Raw genomic sequence first — 17,827 nt, 5'->3', positions numbered from 1 at the left:
CCCCTTTACACAGGAACAGGAACGTTCACTTTAAAAAAAAAAATCACGTTTTTCACAGAAAAAAACTTTACCGTCAAAAATACGGTATCAACGTTATTATCGTTTTACAGACTTGACTTAAAATTTACAGTAATAAACCATATTTCATTAGCTGATGTAATGTTAATTTACCAACCTATTGAAGTATTAATATTTGTACCATTGTAATAGACTGACAACTACCAATCATCACAGCCGTGTTGAGTCACATGACCCATCAACAGCAGTCTTCCACATGAAAGTTAATACTATTATACAGAAGCTGCACAAACATTAAACACCGTCATGGTAACACATCATCAACATTTTTATTAAATGTAACATAAAACCCTAATGTACATTAGACAAGAACTAAGAAACAGTTTATTCAACAAAAATACATCAAATGCGAAGTGTCACGCAGGGAATTGTGGGAATGTCAATTTACGTTTTTCACTTTCAAAAACGTTTAGTTCTACAGTAAAATTACATTAAATGCACCGTTAGTTTTATCACAGTTATTTACCGTATAAAGTACGGTAACTTTCGGTCTTTTACCGTTAAAATCACGATCATTGTTTACAGTGTTGCGTATTGGGGTGTCACAAATCCCCCTCTCTCTCGTGCTCTCTGTAGTTATCTCCGGGGTCGGAAGATGACGAAGGTCCAGTGAGCGAGAAACTGGGCCGGATTCAGTTCAGCTTGGGCTACAGCTTCCAAGACACGACTCTGACGGTGAAGATCCTCAAAGGTCAAGACCTGCCCGCGAAAGACTTCTCTGGGACCTCCGACCCCTTCGTCAAAATCTACCTACTGCCCGACAGAAAGCACAAACTCGAGACCAAAGTCAAGAGGAAAAATCTCAACCCTCACTGGAACGAAACCTTCCTTTTTGAAGGTGAGTCGTGGATCACCCGTGTTTCCAAACGTCATAGATTCAGTTTTACAATACCATAGATTATATTCTCATTTCTGTAGAGCAATGCGGCTGCAACACTAAGGTCACAATGGGTTCAGTTACCAGGAAGTGTGTGAACTGATAAAATGCAATTTTGTGTAGATGTTTGGATGAAGTATGTCCTAATCCTCAATCCCACCCTCTTCCACGTCCTCAGGGTTCCCGTATGAGAAGGTGCGGGAACGAACGCTGTATCTCCAGGTGCTGGATTACGATCGCTTCAGCCGTAACGACCCGATCGGGGAGGTCTCCATCCCTCTGAATAAAGTGGAGCTCGGACAGCTGAAGTCGTTCTGGAAGGATCTCAAACCCTGCAGTGATGGCAGCGTGAGTGGACTTTACAAACGCTCTTAAAGGGAAAGTTCACTCAAATATGGAAATTAAGTCATTAATGACTCACCTCCATGCTGTACCAACCCCGTAAGACCTAGGGCTGAAGTCAACCAAAGAAATCCTTAGTCGACCAAAGTCTTGTCCTGCGCAACGATTAGTCGACTAAAAAAAAAAACGTGATGTTTTGATTAAACATTTTTTAAAACAATTGTCATTGAGCATTTATAAAACAACAACGAAAAAACATCACAAATAAATAAAACTATAATAATAATACAATTCTTTTTTTAGTGACACGCTGCAAAACATATAACCGCAATCTGCCACATAATGAAAAATCCCAACAAAAGCTCTCGTTTATACAGGCTTTATATTCTTCTTTACTTTCAAAGCTATGGGTTAACTTTAGTCCTGACGATCAAGGCGTTTTAAACAACACACAAAAAACCCAAATAGCCTAAAACCAATCCGAATAATAGGCTGTAGGACCGCGTATAGGTTTATTTTCGTTTTGTTGCATTATTTAGGCTATTTTCAAATGCGTCAAGTGTACAAATAAAAACGAAAACGTTAAGAAAACACAATCTATTGAGTCAGCATGATATAGCCGTTAAAAGGCTGCTCACGTCTTTTGCGCGCTCAAGTTCGATTTCAAATGTCGGCGCGCGACTTGCGCGCTCATAATGGAGCAACGCGATCGCCTCCCTCCACAGTCTCGTCGTCTTTGTTTTAAAATGCAGCCAGACAAAAGATTTAGATTTCCAGGACATTTTGTCGTTCTAACTGAGTGAAAACAGCATCCCTTACCGAGCGCGAAGCGGCCACAGGTGCGGCTCCCGAGTGCATTATGTGTGTGCGCTAAACTGTGGCGCAGTTACAAAAATAGCCTAAATTAAAGCATTTTAAAGTTGCGGACAAAACATAGGCTAATTATATTTAGAATACAGTAATAAATAACTGCTTATAAAGGAATAAATATCAAGGAGTAAATCATTGAAAATGAATTTCTATTGGTTAAAAAAAAAATGCAACTGGTCGACCAATAAGAATGTCAGTCGACCAAGACGGCATCGACCGATTAGTCGACTAAACGACTATTAAAGTTACTAACGCCCTAGTAAGACCTTCGTTCATCTTCGGAACACAAATGAAGATATTTTTGATTAAATCACTACTAAAGGTGGATCACTCCTGCATAGGCTCCTAAGGGACCGAAACTTGACGGCCCAGAAAGCCATCGAAGAAAATGTTTAAATATTCCATGTGACTACAGTGGCTCAACTATAAGTTAATCAAGTGACGAGAATACTTTTTGTGCGAAAAAACAACCGGATCTCACGAGAATTCGTTCGAATTTTACGAGGTGGCTAATTTGTAACAATTCGTACGACTTCACTCGTACGATTTTTGCTAAATCGTACTTATTTTACGAATTGCCCAATTCGTATGAATTCGTACGAATGACCTACCCCTGACCCCGCCCCTAAACCTACCAATCACGTGGGTTTGGGCAAATCGTACGAATTCGTACGAGTGAGGTCGTATGAATTAGTACGAATTAGCCGCTTTTTAATCACTCGTACGAATTGGTCGTGAGATAGCGTAGGGAAAAACCAACAACAAAAACAACGACTTTGTTTGACAACGGGCCTGAGACGAGAGTTCGAGAGATTTCCACGACGCATGCGCGAGAACTGCGATCTCATTCAACGACTTCAGTTCAGTTCTCGCGCATGTGTCGTGGAAATCTCTTGAACCCTCGTCTTTCAACTCTCAAAGCTCTTCCAAGCCGGTTTAAGACGTGTGTGTGTGTGTGTGTGTGTTGTAGGGAAGACGTGGCGATCTGCTGTTGTCTCTGTGTTATAACCCCACTGCCAACACCATCACTGTTAACATCATAAAAGCTCGCAACCTCAAAGCCATGGACATCGGGGGCACCTCAGGTACTCACACACTCGTATGATTACTAAAACATATTGAACTGTGTCGTTTGCAGAACTCACGCTCTCTCGTTCTCTGATTGGTTGTAGACCCCTATGTAAAAGTATGGCTAATGCACAAAGACAAGCGGGTGGAGAAGAAGAAGACAGTGACCATCAAACGCTGCCTGAACCCCGTTTTTAACGAATCCTTCCCTTTTGACGTGCCGGCACATGTTCTCCGAGAGACCACCATCATCATCACCGTCATGGACAAGGATCGACTGAGCCGCAACGACGTCATTGGAAAGGTGACAATATGTGCATACTGTGCTAGTGTGTGTGTTAAATGTAAATGTACTGGGTAAATTTCTTAAACTATAATCTTCTACTGATTTAAAGGAGTAGTTCACTTTTGAAAAAAAACTTTTGCTGATAATTTACTCACCCCCGTGTCATCCAAGATTCTTCAGTCGAAAAGAAATGAAGGTTTTTGATGAAAACATTCCAGGATTTTTCTCCACATAATGGACTTCAATGGGGACCAAACGGTTCAAGGTCCAAATGAGAGTTTCAGTGCAAACTGTTCAAAGGGCTTTAAATGACACCAGACGATGAATAAGGGTCTTATCAAGCGAAACGATCGCTCATTTAATAAATAAATAACAAAGTTTAAGTTTTATAAGCACAAATGTTCGCCTTGCTCTGTTCTGTGATGCGCGTTCGTGATTCTCCGGTTCGAACTCGTTCATCAAAATGAGCAAATCTTTTTTCGAGTCATGACTCGAAGGGTCAGGGTCCTTGATAAGACCCTTATTCATCGTCTGGTGTCGTTTAAAGCCCTTTGAAGCTGAACTGAAACTCTCATTTGGACCTTGAACCGTTTGGTCCCCATTGAAGTCCATTATATGGAGAAAATCCTGGAATTTCTTAAAAATTATAATCCGCTACTGATTTAAAGGAGTAGTTCACTTTAAAAAAAACTTTTGCTGATAATTTACTCACCCCTGTGTCATCCAAGATGTCCACGTCTTTCTTTCTTTAGTCGAAAAGAAATTAAGGTTTTTGATGGATTTTCTCCATATAATGGACTTCAATGGGGACCAAACGGTTCAAGGTCCAAAAGACAGTTTCAGTGCAGCTTTAAACGATTCCAGACGATGAATAAGGGTCTTATCAAGCAAAACGAGCTGCCATTTAATAAATAAATAAATAACAAATTTTAAGTTTTATAAGCGAACTAGAACCCTCTGTGTCCTTCAGTGTTGCTGACTCGCATCTCTCTCTCGCCCTCTCTCTCAGATCTACTTGTCATGGAAGAGCGGTCCCGCTGAGGTCAAGCACTGGAAGGACATGTTGAGCCGGCCTCGCACAAACGTGGCGCAGTGGCACGCTCTCAAAGCCTGATTCGCCCTCTCCATCTCCCATGATTCCCTCCAACCCCTTCTGACCTTTGACCCGAAACCCCGTCCTTATGCACAAGACTAACTTGCTGCCAGGCGGCACAACACGGGTACTTTTAGCCATCCACTCTTGTAACCTTTAAGCTTCTGAATCTCTCCTCCACGTTCGTCTCTGTTGACTCTGGTAACGTGTAGTGTGAAGGCCTGCTGATTCACCGATCGCTAATCACACGACCTTTCGAGCGTTAGCGTCCGTTCGGGACTCTGGGATAGTCACGAAATCCAACAAAGCCATTTGCAGATGCTCGCGCCACGACTACACGTTACCAGGATGAGGTTTATCCATCGTTCCCCCGTGCTCCCCGGGCCGCATCCGCCAACCCCACGTCTAGACCCCGGAGGCTCATGGGAGCTCATTTGGCTGCCTTTAAATTGGCCACCGCTGAAACGGATCCAGTCGCAGGAACTCTGGGAATTGTGTTTTTCCAGGTCCGCCGGCCCCGGAGCGCCGCTGTAATTAAAGCCATGAGGGGGAAAGAGACGCCCTCGTTTTCTTTCTCGTCTCCGTTTCGAGTTGTTTTTCTCCCCGACCTCTCCAGGCCTGATTTTCCGTGTCTTTGTTCCTTCCAGTGTCTCTCTCTCTCTCTCTCTCTTACGCCATCTGGAGACTCACGGACTCCGCCATCCTCGCCTCTCTTGCTTTTCTCTTTATCGCCGGCACAATAGTAGTGAAGTCCCTGTTTTTCTCGGGATCCCTTGTCGTCCGTGTGCTGTGAGTGACGTGTCGTAGATCCAACCCAATTATCGTTAAAAACATTAACCATCGGGCCGGAGAAAAGAAAACAATCGTTCCAGGAGGAAAATCCAGATGGAAGGGAAAAAAATACACACACACACAAACTTGATGTCATCATTTTTCATAAAAAGGACATTTGAAGAAACCAATCCCAATTGTTCTTCCAGATTTGCTGTGAAATAGAGAAGCAAAGGGTTTCGTGCCGGATAGTTCTCGCCTCACTTTGCTCTAGTGACGTGTTTCTTTGTGTGTGTGTGTGTGTGTGTGTGCTCATCTTTTACAGAAACACTCCTGTTAACGGGGAAAACACTGCCTTTACCCGCGCGCGCACGTGTGTGTGTGTGTGAATCTCACAGAAACATGTCCATGCTTTATCCCCAAATCAAAAGAAATGATATTTTGCATTTGAAAAGTTAACGATAATAAAACATATTTTCATGCTATTACCATAAATTTGACCCTTTCACTAAATTATCAAGCATTGCTCAATGCCATAAATAACTAATACAAACTAAATATAAACAAGCATAAATTAAAGCTACCTTGATGATTAAATGTTTTACAATTAAAATTATATATTTATATCGATTAAAAAGATGAATTGCGATTAATTGCATGCAAAATAAAAGTGTGTTTACATAATATATGTGTGTGTGTGTGTGCTGTGTATAATTATTTTGCATATATAAATACACACACATGCATGTATATATTTAAGAAAATAGTTATATTTATATTAGGGCTGTGCGAAAATTAATTGCGATTAATCGCATCCAAAATAAAAGTCTGTGTTTACATAATATATTTGTGTGTGCTGTATGTAATTATTTTGTATATATAAATACACACACATGCATGTACTATATATATTTAAGAAAATGTGTTATTCATATATAAAATATTTATATTTATAATTCTTAAATATATACATGCATGTGTGTGTATTTATATATACAAAATAATTACATACAGCACACACAAATATATTATGTAAACACAGACTTTTATTTTGGATGCGATTAATCGCAATTAATTTTTGCACAGCCCTAATATATATATAATATAGATTATGTATTTGTGTGTATATATATATAGTATTTACGTGCAAATAATTCTTAAATGTATGCATGCATATGTGCTTATATATACTGTATATTCAAATTAATTATCCACAGCACACACACATGTAATATGTAAACACAAACTTTTATTTTGGATGCGATTAATCGCAATTAATTGGCACAGCCCTTATATATGAATATGAATAGTAAAATATAATGCAATAATAATTGTAATTTTTAAGCACATTTCCCCCATAACGCATCAAGGATTTCTTTCTGTGAATCCCGCTAGATTAATTCTAGTTACATTAAAGCTGTGCAATTAACACTTCAATGCATGAATATTTGAACATTATTGTTTAATTTGTGTCCTTTACATACAGGCTTTATTTTCTATATGCAAAAAAAACAATAATTGGCATTTGTTTCCTCTGATTTGGGGGTGACGTGTTCCTGACGGGTGTTGTGTGTGTATTACAGCATTAATGTGTATCTTCATTGATGTTCAAATAATCAAAGTGTGTGAATATGCTGCTCTATTTTCTCATGGCTTCCTTCCGTCTTATTACGAGACTCTTGTTCTCCTCTGAAGAGTTGGAGAAATGTGAGCTGCACTTTTTAACGGTGTAACTGAGAAATATAATAGCAATTGTTTGTAACAATAATAAATAGTTTTTTGTATTTTAAGGGAGGAGCGTTTTAAAGAGCGTTTCGGGGACGCTGGACTGGACTCTCTCTGTCGAATCATTTGTGTGTGTGTGTGTGTGTGGTTTATGCAGGCCGGCTGCTAGCGGCATGACGAGGCGTGTGTTAGCATGCGGCCGTTGCCATAGGGTCACTATGGGGACGGAGTGTGTGTGCAGTTGTGTTTAGACGCTCAGCGTGACATGGAAACACACCATAGACATATACACTAGACCTCACCTTGGATACGGCAGTTCATTGGAACGAATGCGTCAATAGAGCCGCCATCTTGAAACAGGGGAGCCCCTCCACTTAAATGCATCAGACACAGGTCTAACGCAAATAAAATCACCATAAATCATCATGAATGCGATTTTTCTTGTTTTTTTGGTTTGTTCCAACGGTCAGACATGCATTTATCATTGATTCCAGAAACAATTTTTTTTAACATTTTAAAAAAAAACATTCTCCCTAGTTCAGATTTCATCCGTGAAAATCATACGCTGCACAAAAGTCCGCCACCATCAATGAATTCGAAGTAAAGGCAGAGATAGCAGCATTACCTAGCTACTTCCTATGACAAGACCCCTGTTCCAAGATGGCGGCGGTTTTGACGCATGCTTAGAACCCAAAGGTGAGGTCTAGTGTATATGTCTATGGAAACACACAGGCATCTCTCTCTCTCTCTCTCTCCTGCTACTAGTTATTCTGAGACCTTTAACAGGACAGGCTAGAGCTAACGTTAGGCTACATGTGTGTTTTAGTAACATAACGAGTGCATAATGTGCATCGCTTCAATGTTTAACATTCAGTTTATTTAGCACGGGCTAATTTGACTTTGTGGCCAGTGTGATCCGTTTCAACTCTTCATAAATCTGATTGGATTTGCACTAAACTCAGATTTGGACTGACACCTGTTGGTGTGGATGTAGCATTACAGATATCACCTAGCCTATTATTAATTTATTCTACAACCAAAGTTGTTAGAGAATATTCAGACGACCTACTTAGCTAATCTGGTCATGTGACCTCAATACGGCCAATCTCGTGAGCGCGTGCACTTTTCATGTCTTTAGATTTTACTGGTAAACTCGCGCTGAAGAAAAACACCAGAAGGATCTTCGGCTGTTCGATTCTGCAGTCTTACACACTCGACCCGTGTGTGTGTGTGTGTGTTTAATACATCTGCTTTGAGCCAGAAGCCATCTCAGATCAGTGGAGCGTCTAATGCGCTCAATGTAATCAGATAATAGTAGCGCTTAAACTGCGTGTGTTTGTGTTCGTTCTCCATATCTTACCCTTTAGCGTACACAAACATTGTGCAAGACGCCACATCTGCTGAGTGTGTGCACGTGCATGCGTGTGTGTTTAAGCACTTTTTTAGTGTGTGTGTGTGTGTGTGCAGTCACATGTAAGGTCACCTTGATTTTTGCTTCGCCAATCGAAGCTAGTTTGTGTGTGTGTGCGTGTGTGTGTGTGTGTGTGTGTGTGACGTGCTGCTGACGGGATCAAATAAATATTGTGAATCAGTGTTTGAGTTCCTGTGCAGTTTAACTTCTCTAATGTGTGTCATATGTTAGCGTTTAATGTTCACTGTGAGTCTGGATCATGTCAGCGTCTCGCTTGACTTTAGTGCGTATAATATAGGAATGTCTGTATTTTAGCTGTGCAGAAACGACACACTTCATCGGGGGTTCAAATCATTGCTGGTTTAATAATTCCTGAATAAATGCAGGACAGTTGAGCTTTATTTAGTAGTTATTCTCATGGGACTCGGTCAGCAGTCTGAAGAAGTGTGTGTGTGTGTGTGTGTGTGTGTGCACCTGCGTTCACCTGTGTGTGTGTGTGTGTGTGTGTGTGTTATAGAGCAGGATGATTGTTTTGGCAGTCAGTGTCACTGTAAATTATTTTCTACTTGGACCTTTTAGGTTGTTTTTTGTTTGTTTGTTGTTGTTTTTTACGAAAACTGAAGTTCTTTCGCACACACACACACACACACACACACACACACTCATGCTGTTTTAAAGAATCACAAATGCATGCAATTGTTTTTCAGCTCATTAACCAGCAACAATAATTCCAGTTCTTCATTTTACCAAATTACTGATAAAAAAACAACAACATAAAAACAACTCCCACACACACCGCTGCAGTTCCCCTGTTCGCTCCCACACACACAAACATTATCAGAAAGATATGGCAAGCCGTTTTAGCTTTTATTCATTTCCAGGATATGAATTGTTGATATCTGTAATTGTATTTTCACTAGTGAAATGTCACCATAGGCTGCCATTCAAAACCAATTTTTGATATCAAGAATTGATTTCTTACTAATTGAAATACCAATTAAATGGGCTCTATGCACGGCGTTATTTCCGGTGAAGGATTAAGGATGCTCGATAACTTCCGCCTATCATAGAGTCCAATGCAATACCGAGAATTTATATTGAATTTTATACTCCATGGTTATACTAATGAAACGTTAGTCACAAAAACAGATAAAACAGACACCCCTCGTTGTGTTTATGCTTCTTTTTAAAATTATATTAAATAAACATAACTATATATAAAATTACATCTAAACGTATGTACGTTTCGTTTCAAAGACGGGAGGACAGTAAATATTGAAGACTCTGCCATAATCCCGTTTTCTCCGGTTTTCCTCCGCTTTAATCTACACAACCGGAAATGGACGAGCATCCTTACGTCAAATGCGGAACTTATGCGTGCATATAGCCCATTAATTATTACTAGTAAAAACCTTTATTTTTGATATCAAGAATTCAATTGTTACTACTGTAGTTGAAATGTCTATTCTTGATATCAACAATTGAATTGCTACTAGTAACAATGTTCATTTTTGATATCATAAATGTGATTGTTACTAGTAAGAAAAGCCATTTTAGATATCTGAAATAATAGTGATATCAGAAATACATTTTCAGATATAAAAAATGGTAATTTTTACTAGTAGCAATTGCATTGTTGATATCAAGAATAGACATTTCAACTAGTGACAATTTAATTATTGATATCAGGAATTCACATTTTTACTAGTAAAAATGTAATTATTGATATTAAAAATGATATTTCTACTAGTAAAAAATCAATTCTTGATATCAACAATTCATTTTGAATGGCAGCCTACGCCGTTTTAGCTTTTATTCATTTCCAGGATATGAATTCTTGATATCAACAATGACATTTTTTGATATCAACAATTGAATTGCTGATATCTGTAATTGTATTTTCACTAGTGAAATGTCACCATAGGCTGCCATTCAAAATCAATTGTTGATATCAAGAATTGATTTTTTACTAGTAGAAATATCATTTTTGTTATCAATAATTTCATTGTTACTAGTAAAAATGTGAATTCCTGATATCCATAATTAAATTGTCACTAGTTGAAATGTCTATTCTTGATATCAACAATGTAATTGTTGATATCAAGAATTCATATCCTGGAAATGAATAAAAGCTAAAACGGCTTGCCATAGAAAGACACATACATCAGTCACTCCTCCGTGCGATTATCTGCTCTTCAGAGACGAAAGCGAGAGAGTAAAATGAGTTTAGTGTGTGTTTGCAGCCGGTTGCATCATCATCACTGACAGTGTTCTCAATTGTTGGCCATGGTTTGTTTATTCATGTTTGTGAAAGTAGAGCTATAAAAGAGATGTGGACAGCAGAAACTCTTTTGTGATGAGAATATTGAGATCTGAGCTCAGATTGAGTCGTCACTGAGATCTACTGAAACACTAGAGGACACGCAAGTCCAATTTGTCGTTTTCTGAGCGCACACTACTAAATATAAACTTGAGGAGATGCATACGTCATTACTTGGGTCGTTTTTTAATGAGACAAATAAGTGCGAATCTCCATTCTCAGCCTCTCTGAGAAATCATCGAGATAGTAAGGAGATCGAATCTAGCACAGTGTAAGCTTGATGAGATGCATTGTTTTTTTCCTCACACAAATCTCCATTTAGTCTCATTTCTCAGAGAAATATTTGAGATAATAAAGAGAGCTCGTGTTTTGGAGAAAGACATACGCTAGTATGTTTTTATGTTAAAATACGATTTTTTTTAAAACAAAAAGTTTTAGAAAATATTTAAAAATGATTATTTTGGAAAAGATCTTCAGTAGAGATGTAAATGGCCTCATCTGACCTGTGGACGCGGGTTCTGTGTTGTGTGTGATGGCCTAAGTCCCGCCCCTCCGCTTCCGGCTCATGGGACCTTTCGGAAAAAATGTGAATGGTAGTCAATGGCGAGAGACAACTTATCTTTGTATTCCGTCTGAACTGTGCCCTCGATTACACATATGATGTTTGTCTATTTAAAAGATAATTCTGAAAGTCAAAAACGTCGCCGTTTGTCATAAAAGAGAAAAGTAATTTTTAGTTTTATGTGAAAATCGCTCAATGAACTACATCTCCCGAGAAGCGAAACAACGAGCGAGATCCGTTGCTCGTGTGTGTGTGTGTGTGCAGTCTGGTACAACACACTCGTTTATAAACACGATTATAACGTAAGACTGTAGAAACAATGACAGACATTAGCCTCAGTAAAGTTAACCTCATTCATTGAGAGAAAATGTGCGCCTTTGGGGTTTGTAGTCTTTGTAATTACGTATTTTCACAGTCTTACCTCAACGTTTTTACATCAAACTGCGACTTTCTTGACTTTAAACTGTATCTTTTAAATTGACAAACATCATATGTGTAATTCAGGGCACAATTCAAACCAGATCAAAATATTTGTTGTCAATATTTTTCCGAAATAATGTCCATGGTGGTCGACCGGAAGGGGTTTGTGTCTGTCAGTCTCTGTCTCACGCACTTCCCGCTCCAGCTCCCCGTGCGCTTCTCCTCATTGGTTTGACGAGCTGTCCGTCAGCAAGCGTGACTCCTCCCTGTCAGGGTTTTAGTCAGTGCGACTTCTTCTGAATGACGTTAAAAACGACGCCACAAGTAATAATTCTTCTTCTCTTTCTGTTCGACTCTCTGTGCGTCCGTGTGTGAGTGCGTGCTCGTGTTCTTCTGTTATTCTTGATCATAAATGTTGATGATAAATGGAAGAAGTCTCCTGATTTCATGTTTTGAAAGACATTTTTTTGTAAATAACTGCGCAAAAATGTAAGAACTTTATTGTACATGTTTCTGTTTGTCACTTGTACTGGAAACAGATATTCCCGATGAACCGTGTGTTGATGACGAGACCGATCGCTCTTCGTGAACGTCTGTCGAGAACCGCCAAATCATTTTAATTTCTCCAAACCTAATCAGGAGAGATGTTCAGGGCCAAAATGCTCCCAAGCCAATTAGAAAATGTGATGTTTAATATTAAAACAAGTAGCGTTATTTTGGACCAATGAGATTTCACTGTGGACTGCAATCGCAACACAATGATAACAGAAAGCAGACGACAAACCAAACGTATGTCTTATCACGTCACACACCTCATATTAGCATAGATACCATGTCAATTACAGCAAAACTTTGGATTTTTGTCATTGTGTAATTGACAACTTAAATAGTATATTTTTTTAACATAGAAGAGAATATTTTCATTGCTTGTCTTTGATGGAAATCGCCCCAGACAATCACACGAAGGGAGAAGGGTAAAAATAGCTGTTAAAAATGCACACGTCTGCAGTCTGTGATGAGTTTCAGAATGGCACCATGTTGTTTTAGTTTGAAACACTAGCACAGCTAGCTCTCAGAGCCGCGTCAGCTGAGACAGATACACACTCGTGTAGAACAAGCGCATGAAGCCTGTTTGTGTCCCATATGCTGCAGGCCCTAATGATATCATCCACCAGTCTCTCTCTACACGGACATGCACAGCCAAAACCTGAAATACTGAAGCCCTGCGGCCATATCTCCCTCACTGGCTCGTATTGGGTAGTTCACCCAAAAATTATAGAAATCTGTTATCATTACTCACCCTAATGAGTTTCTTTCTTCTGTTGAATACAAAAGAAGATATGTTGGTAATCAAACAAAACAAAAAAGTCAATGGTGGCCGTCAACCGTTTGATTACCAACATTCTTCACAATATCTTCTTTTGTGTTCAACAGAAGGAAGAATCTCAACTTGAGGCTGAGAAAATAACAGAAGTAAATATTTTGGGTGAACTATCCCTTTAAAGAAGTAGTTCACTTTAAAAAAAAACCTTTTGCTGATAATTTACTCACCCCTGTGTCATCCAAGATTCTTCAGTGGAAAAGAAATGAAGGTTTTTGATGAAAACATTCCAGGATTTTCTCCATATAATGGACTTCAATGGGGACCAAACGGTTCAAGGTCCAAATGAGAGTTTCAGTGCAGCTTTAAACGACCCCAGACGATGAATAAGTCCTTATCAAGGACCCTTTGAGTCATGACTCGAAAAAAGATTCGTTCATTTTGATGAACAGGAGAGTCACGAACGCGCATCACAGAACAGAGCAAGGCGAGCATTTGAGCTTATAAAACTTAAACTTTGTTATTTATTTATTAAATGAGCGATCGTTTCGCTTGATAAGACCCTTATTCATCGTCTGGAATCGTTTAAAGGCCTTTGAACAGTTTGCACTGAAACTCTCATTTGGACCTTGAACCGTTTGGACCCCATTGAAGTCCATTATATGGAGAAAATCCATCAAACACCTTAATTTCTTTTCGACTGAAGAAAGAAAGACGTGGACGTCTTGGATGACACGGGGGTGAGTAAATTATCAGCAAAAGTTTTTTTAGGCAAGCACCATCAATTGGCTTTTGATTGGCGTATGAGCTATTTTTAAAAATGTCCCCAAAAATGTGACGTGATCCAGTTAATCAAGCTAAAATAGCCCCAAACAACAACAAAAAACGCATGAAATTGGCATCAGAACTCACCAGGCTTTTGGACAATAATAAGCAGCAGGATATCATAGAGACGTCAGGCCAGAAGTTTTTATCAAGCATGAAAAAAATCGAGTTACAACAACTTCTAATAATCTGCAGGCAATAAAACCTGTGCTCAGCACTTTGAGTTCAATCCGCATCGCCATGCACTTCACTAACACAAACACACATTTTAATTATAAAGTTTCACCGCGTGTTCATTATGCTATAATGTGCTGACCGACGTAATGAAACTTCAACAACACAAGCATTTTAGACTGAGAATATTAGTGTTTACGTCCGATACAGCGCTCGGAGTCTCAACACACGCTTCATGTGTACAATCTGTGTATTTATTCATGTATTTTTTTGCCAACTTTGTACAGTGTAAAAAAAAAGAAGAAGCTATAAATCTCTGAAGAATAACGGTACTGTATAGATTTAGCTGCCTGTGAGCGATCACAGAATAGAGGCGATCTAAAGCCAGTTAAACATGCTTTCTGTAAATGCAGAGGGATGCCACATGTTTTTATATCCTCTCGTTCTTTCCTCGTTGTCATTAGTTTCTTTCAGTGGCATCATATGGCATGTGTTGTTTCCTTTCTATTGGTTGTGTGTTTGTTGGTTTCTTGTACGTTGATGAACACAGCGAGGTTCAGGCGCCCGGGAGAGAGCTCGGGAACGCAGAGCGGTTGGCGAAGGACTTGCGTCGTACGTCAGGACTTGTGTGTTTGTCTAACCCCACTAAGATGTCTATCTTCATCTTCAATCCTATTGTTGCTTGTCTTGAGTGTGTGTTTATTCATGAGACGCTATATATGTGTGATGAAGTGTTGAAGTTGGGCTCGTGTTTCAGACGCCTCGCTCTTCCTGAAGCTCTTCCGCTAATCTCGTACTCGTCACGAAAAACTTCAAACATTCCATGAACGCTTGGATAGAGTTTTAAAAATGCACTCTTAACAATAAAGGTTTTTATCGGCATCTGTAGTTCCAGGACGAACCTTTAACGTTTCCATTTTAAGGTTCTGTACTGTGAAAAGTAGTAATTTTTGGGCCTGAACGGTTCTGTACTGCGAAAACCTCTTTATTTGTAAGAGTGTAGCGTACACGCAGTCTTTACTCCGCTTTCTGGAGCTGCTGAATGTTTGGGGAATCCTATAGGGGGCAGTAGAGAGTTTATTGTTTTTTGGGGGAGCTGTGGTTTGAGCTAGAGGCGTCTGACACGCTCGTCCAGAAAAGCGTTCCCAATTTCGAGCCTCTCCTGTTTTTTTGGCCGAGCGGACTGTGATTTATTGGTTGGATTTCTTTTGTTTTGTTTTCCTGTCCCACCCAAACCCTTCCACGTGATTGGATGTGAGGGTGGGCGGAGCTAAGGAGCACAGTTATGACTATGTTCCATAATAAAATAGACTAAATTATTTGTACATCATCTGGCGTTGAGTCTTTATTCACCGTTACTTTATCACTGCTTCATCGCCACACTCATGTTCTAGTCAGGAGTCTGATACGGCCCTGTAAAAAAATATTGTTGGTTTAACTAAAAAAAGTAAGTAACCTGGGTTGCCTAAAATTTTAAGTTGATTGAACTGGAAAAAGTGAGTTAATACAATGAAGGAGATTAATTTAACCATCAGAAACTCAAAATAATAAGTTATCTCAACTAAATAAATTATTATAAAGTTGATTTGACAAAAGAAAATATGTTGTGATAACAAATCTTGAAAATATCACCTGACTTACAATATATAACTGCAGATCACCTGTCCATCATCGTATAAAGCCCGCCCATGCAATTTGATTGGCCCGACGACTTCCCGACTGAAAAATGTTGAGCAGGCGTTCAAGATTTTTCTCCCAAAGTGAAATTGTGAGTGGTTCGCATATTTATTCATTCGTATATATTTATTCATTCATGGCTTGGTGGTAAATAATGTTTTTTTTGTCTTAATTATGTAATTGTCTATAAATAGAAACAACAATTTGTCACCACACCAGGTGATGCATCTGAAATCATTTGTCGCACTCCAGTAATATTGAGATTGAGTGTTTTATTAATTTTACCATGGCATATTCATTTGCCACAGTTTGATTGCACACTGAGTATGTGTCGTATATTTCTGTAGTTTTACTAAGAATGAGAACCATGATAATAATGACTCCATTTAACGTTTCTGGTTCTTCAAAAGTGAAAGGAGCCTCTGGACATTTTTACAGGAAGACAGAATCGACGTGAGGGTGAGTAAATGACAACATGTTCCTTTGGGGTGAACCACTTTAACGGGCTCTGTTAATGATTCTGTTTGTGCTTGGACAATGTTTGGGAAATAATTGCATTCTCTGTTGTTAGATCACTTTTAACCCTTAGTCACACTTGTGATCTTCCCGGTCAAAAGTGACCGGACACCTAAAAATGAAACTTTCTCCATCCCAGTAAAACCAATGCAATTTTTATTTTTGTTCTATAATATTTATTCTTTTTAATTTAGTATTTTGAGACAATTTAATTGAATTTATTAATATTTATGCAATATTTATGGTTTATTTTTGCCATGGAAAAATATACATATTTTTTTCAAAAAAATATTAATGCAGTATTTTAGTTTAATATAGAGTCTAGGCCTTCAGAAAAAAAATATTTTTTGAAGAAAATTAGCACCATCTGGTTACAGTATAGAGAAAAAGCGTAGACTCATGGTGTAACCACTAGATGGCATGTACAGCTCTCTATGGAGAGGCATGTGAATTCCCCAGCTGTTTATGAACACTTTTTTTTTTTTTTTTGGTGGATTTGAATATATAATTGAAACAATCTCAAAAACTATTTCTTATAAAAAAAATTGAAGAAAAACAAAAACTCACATTTTTTCATCATTTTTTTTTTGTTGTACAATTTCCCATTCATTTCCTATGGGGTCATTTTTGACCAAAGACCACAAGTGTGACTATTTTTTAAGGCCACTTAGCATGCTCAGATCATGACCTCAATTTTTTTGTGTGTTCACATACACAATGCCATAAAAGTCACCAAGTTTCGTAACACTCCGATGAAGCTGCGATTTTTAAAAATTGAAAACAGAAAATTTTTCGGTCAGAAATGACGGAAGAGCACCAGAGGGTTAAGATTCAGAAGAACAGTGATGGCGTATGCAAAAAAAATTGTTACAATTACAATTACCTTATTAATGACATCATGTAAAATGATGTCATTAAGGACGAAGGTCATTAATGACATAATTTTAATTTTTGGGTGAACTAACCCTTTAAATCCCAAAAAGAAGCTCAAACCGCCAATCATTCAGGATGAATCATCATTGGAACGTTGCAGGTAAACAGAATCAGTTTTTGATTCAGACGTGTGTTTGGTTGAGCGATGCACAGGCGAACAGTTGGTTGTGTGCCTGTCAAAACAGCCGAATGATGTCCGAGTGGGAGAACGAGCAGAGGAAGAGCAGGCAGAACCGAAATGAAGAGTCGGAGAAGGGCTTATAAATAGAACGGGAGGCTAAAGTACATCTTGGAGTGAATAGAGGATCTGCACACAGTGTTCCAGGATCCTGAGTACTTGACTCTCTTTGAGTCGCAACACACATCCAACCCCCCCCCCCGGAGCTCCATCATGACATCACAGCGGACTAATATTAGACACCCTCCCTCCACACCTCTATCCCACACCTCTCTCTCTCTCTGGCAATGCTCACAGATCAGTGTTGTTTCAGATGCTAAATCTGCTGGTACAGTTTGATTATGAAAGAGCCACAATCTCAATCTGACGTCATGCACCCC

General features: G+C 38.9%; 1 protein-coding gene across 9 annotated transcripts in view; it reads left to right on the top strand.

Moving 5' to 3' along the window:
* Positions 1-6,339, top strand: part of syt7a (synaptotagmin VIIa) — a 102,520-nt gene extending 96,181 nt beyond the window's left edge. For 5 of the 9 annotated variants that reach the window (XM_089127622.1, XM_089127623.1, XM_089127621.1 and 2 more), the window contains 5 exons: positions 655-916; positions 1,134-1,303; positions 3,138-3,252; positions 3,340-3,539; positions 4,531-6,333. In XM_089127622.1, coding sequence (XP_088983748.1) covers positions 655-916; positions 1,134-1,303; positions 3,138-3,252; positions 3,340-3,539; positions 4,531-4,635 — 852 coding nt within the window. In that variant the 3' untranslated portion in view covers positions 4,636-6,333. Of the gene's footprint in view, positions 1-654; positions 917-1,133; positions 1,304-3,137; positions 3,253-3,339; positions 3,540-4,530 lie in introns of all 9 variants that reach the window. The other 4 variants (XM_089127615.1, XM_089127618.1, XM_089127617.1 and 1 more) reach the window with 3 other exon arrangements.
* The last annotated feature ends 11,488 nt before the right edge of the window (positions 6,340-17,827 follow it).

This window comes from Pimephales promelas, chromosome 25 (genome assembly GCF_988280905.1).
Source record: "Pimephales promelas chromosome 25, fPimPro1.hap1.1, whole genome shotgun sequence".
Taxonomy (NCBI): domain Eukaryota; kingdom Metazoa; phylum Chordata; class Actinopteri; order Cypriniformes; family Leuciscidae; genus Pimephales; species Pimephales promelas.
This window is presented reverse-complemented; position numbering and strand designations above follow the sequence as displayed.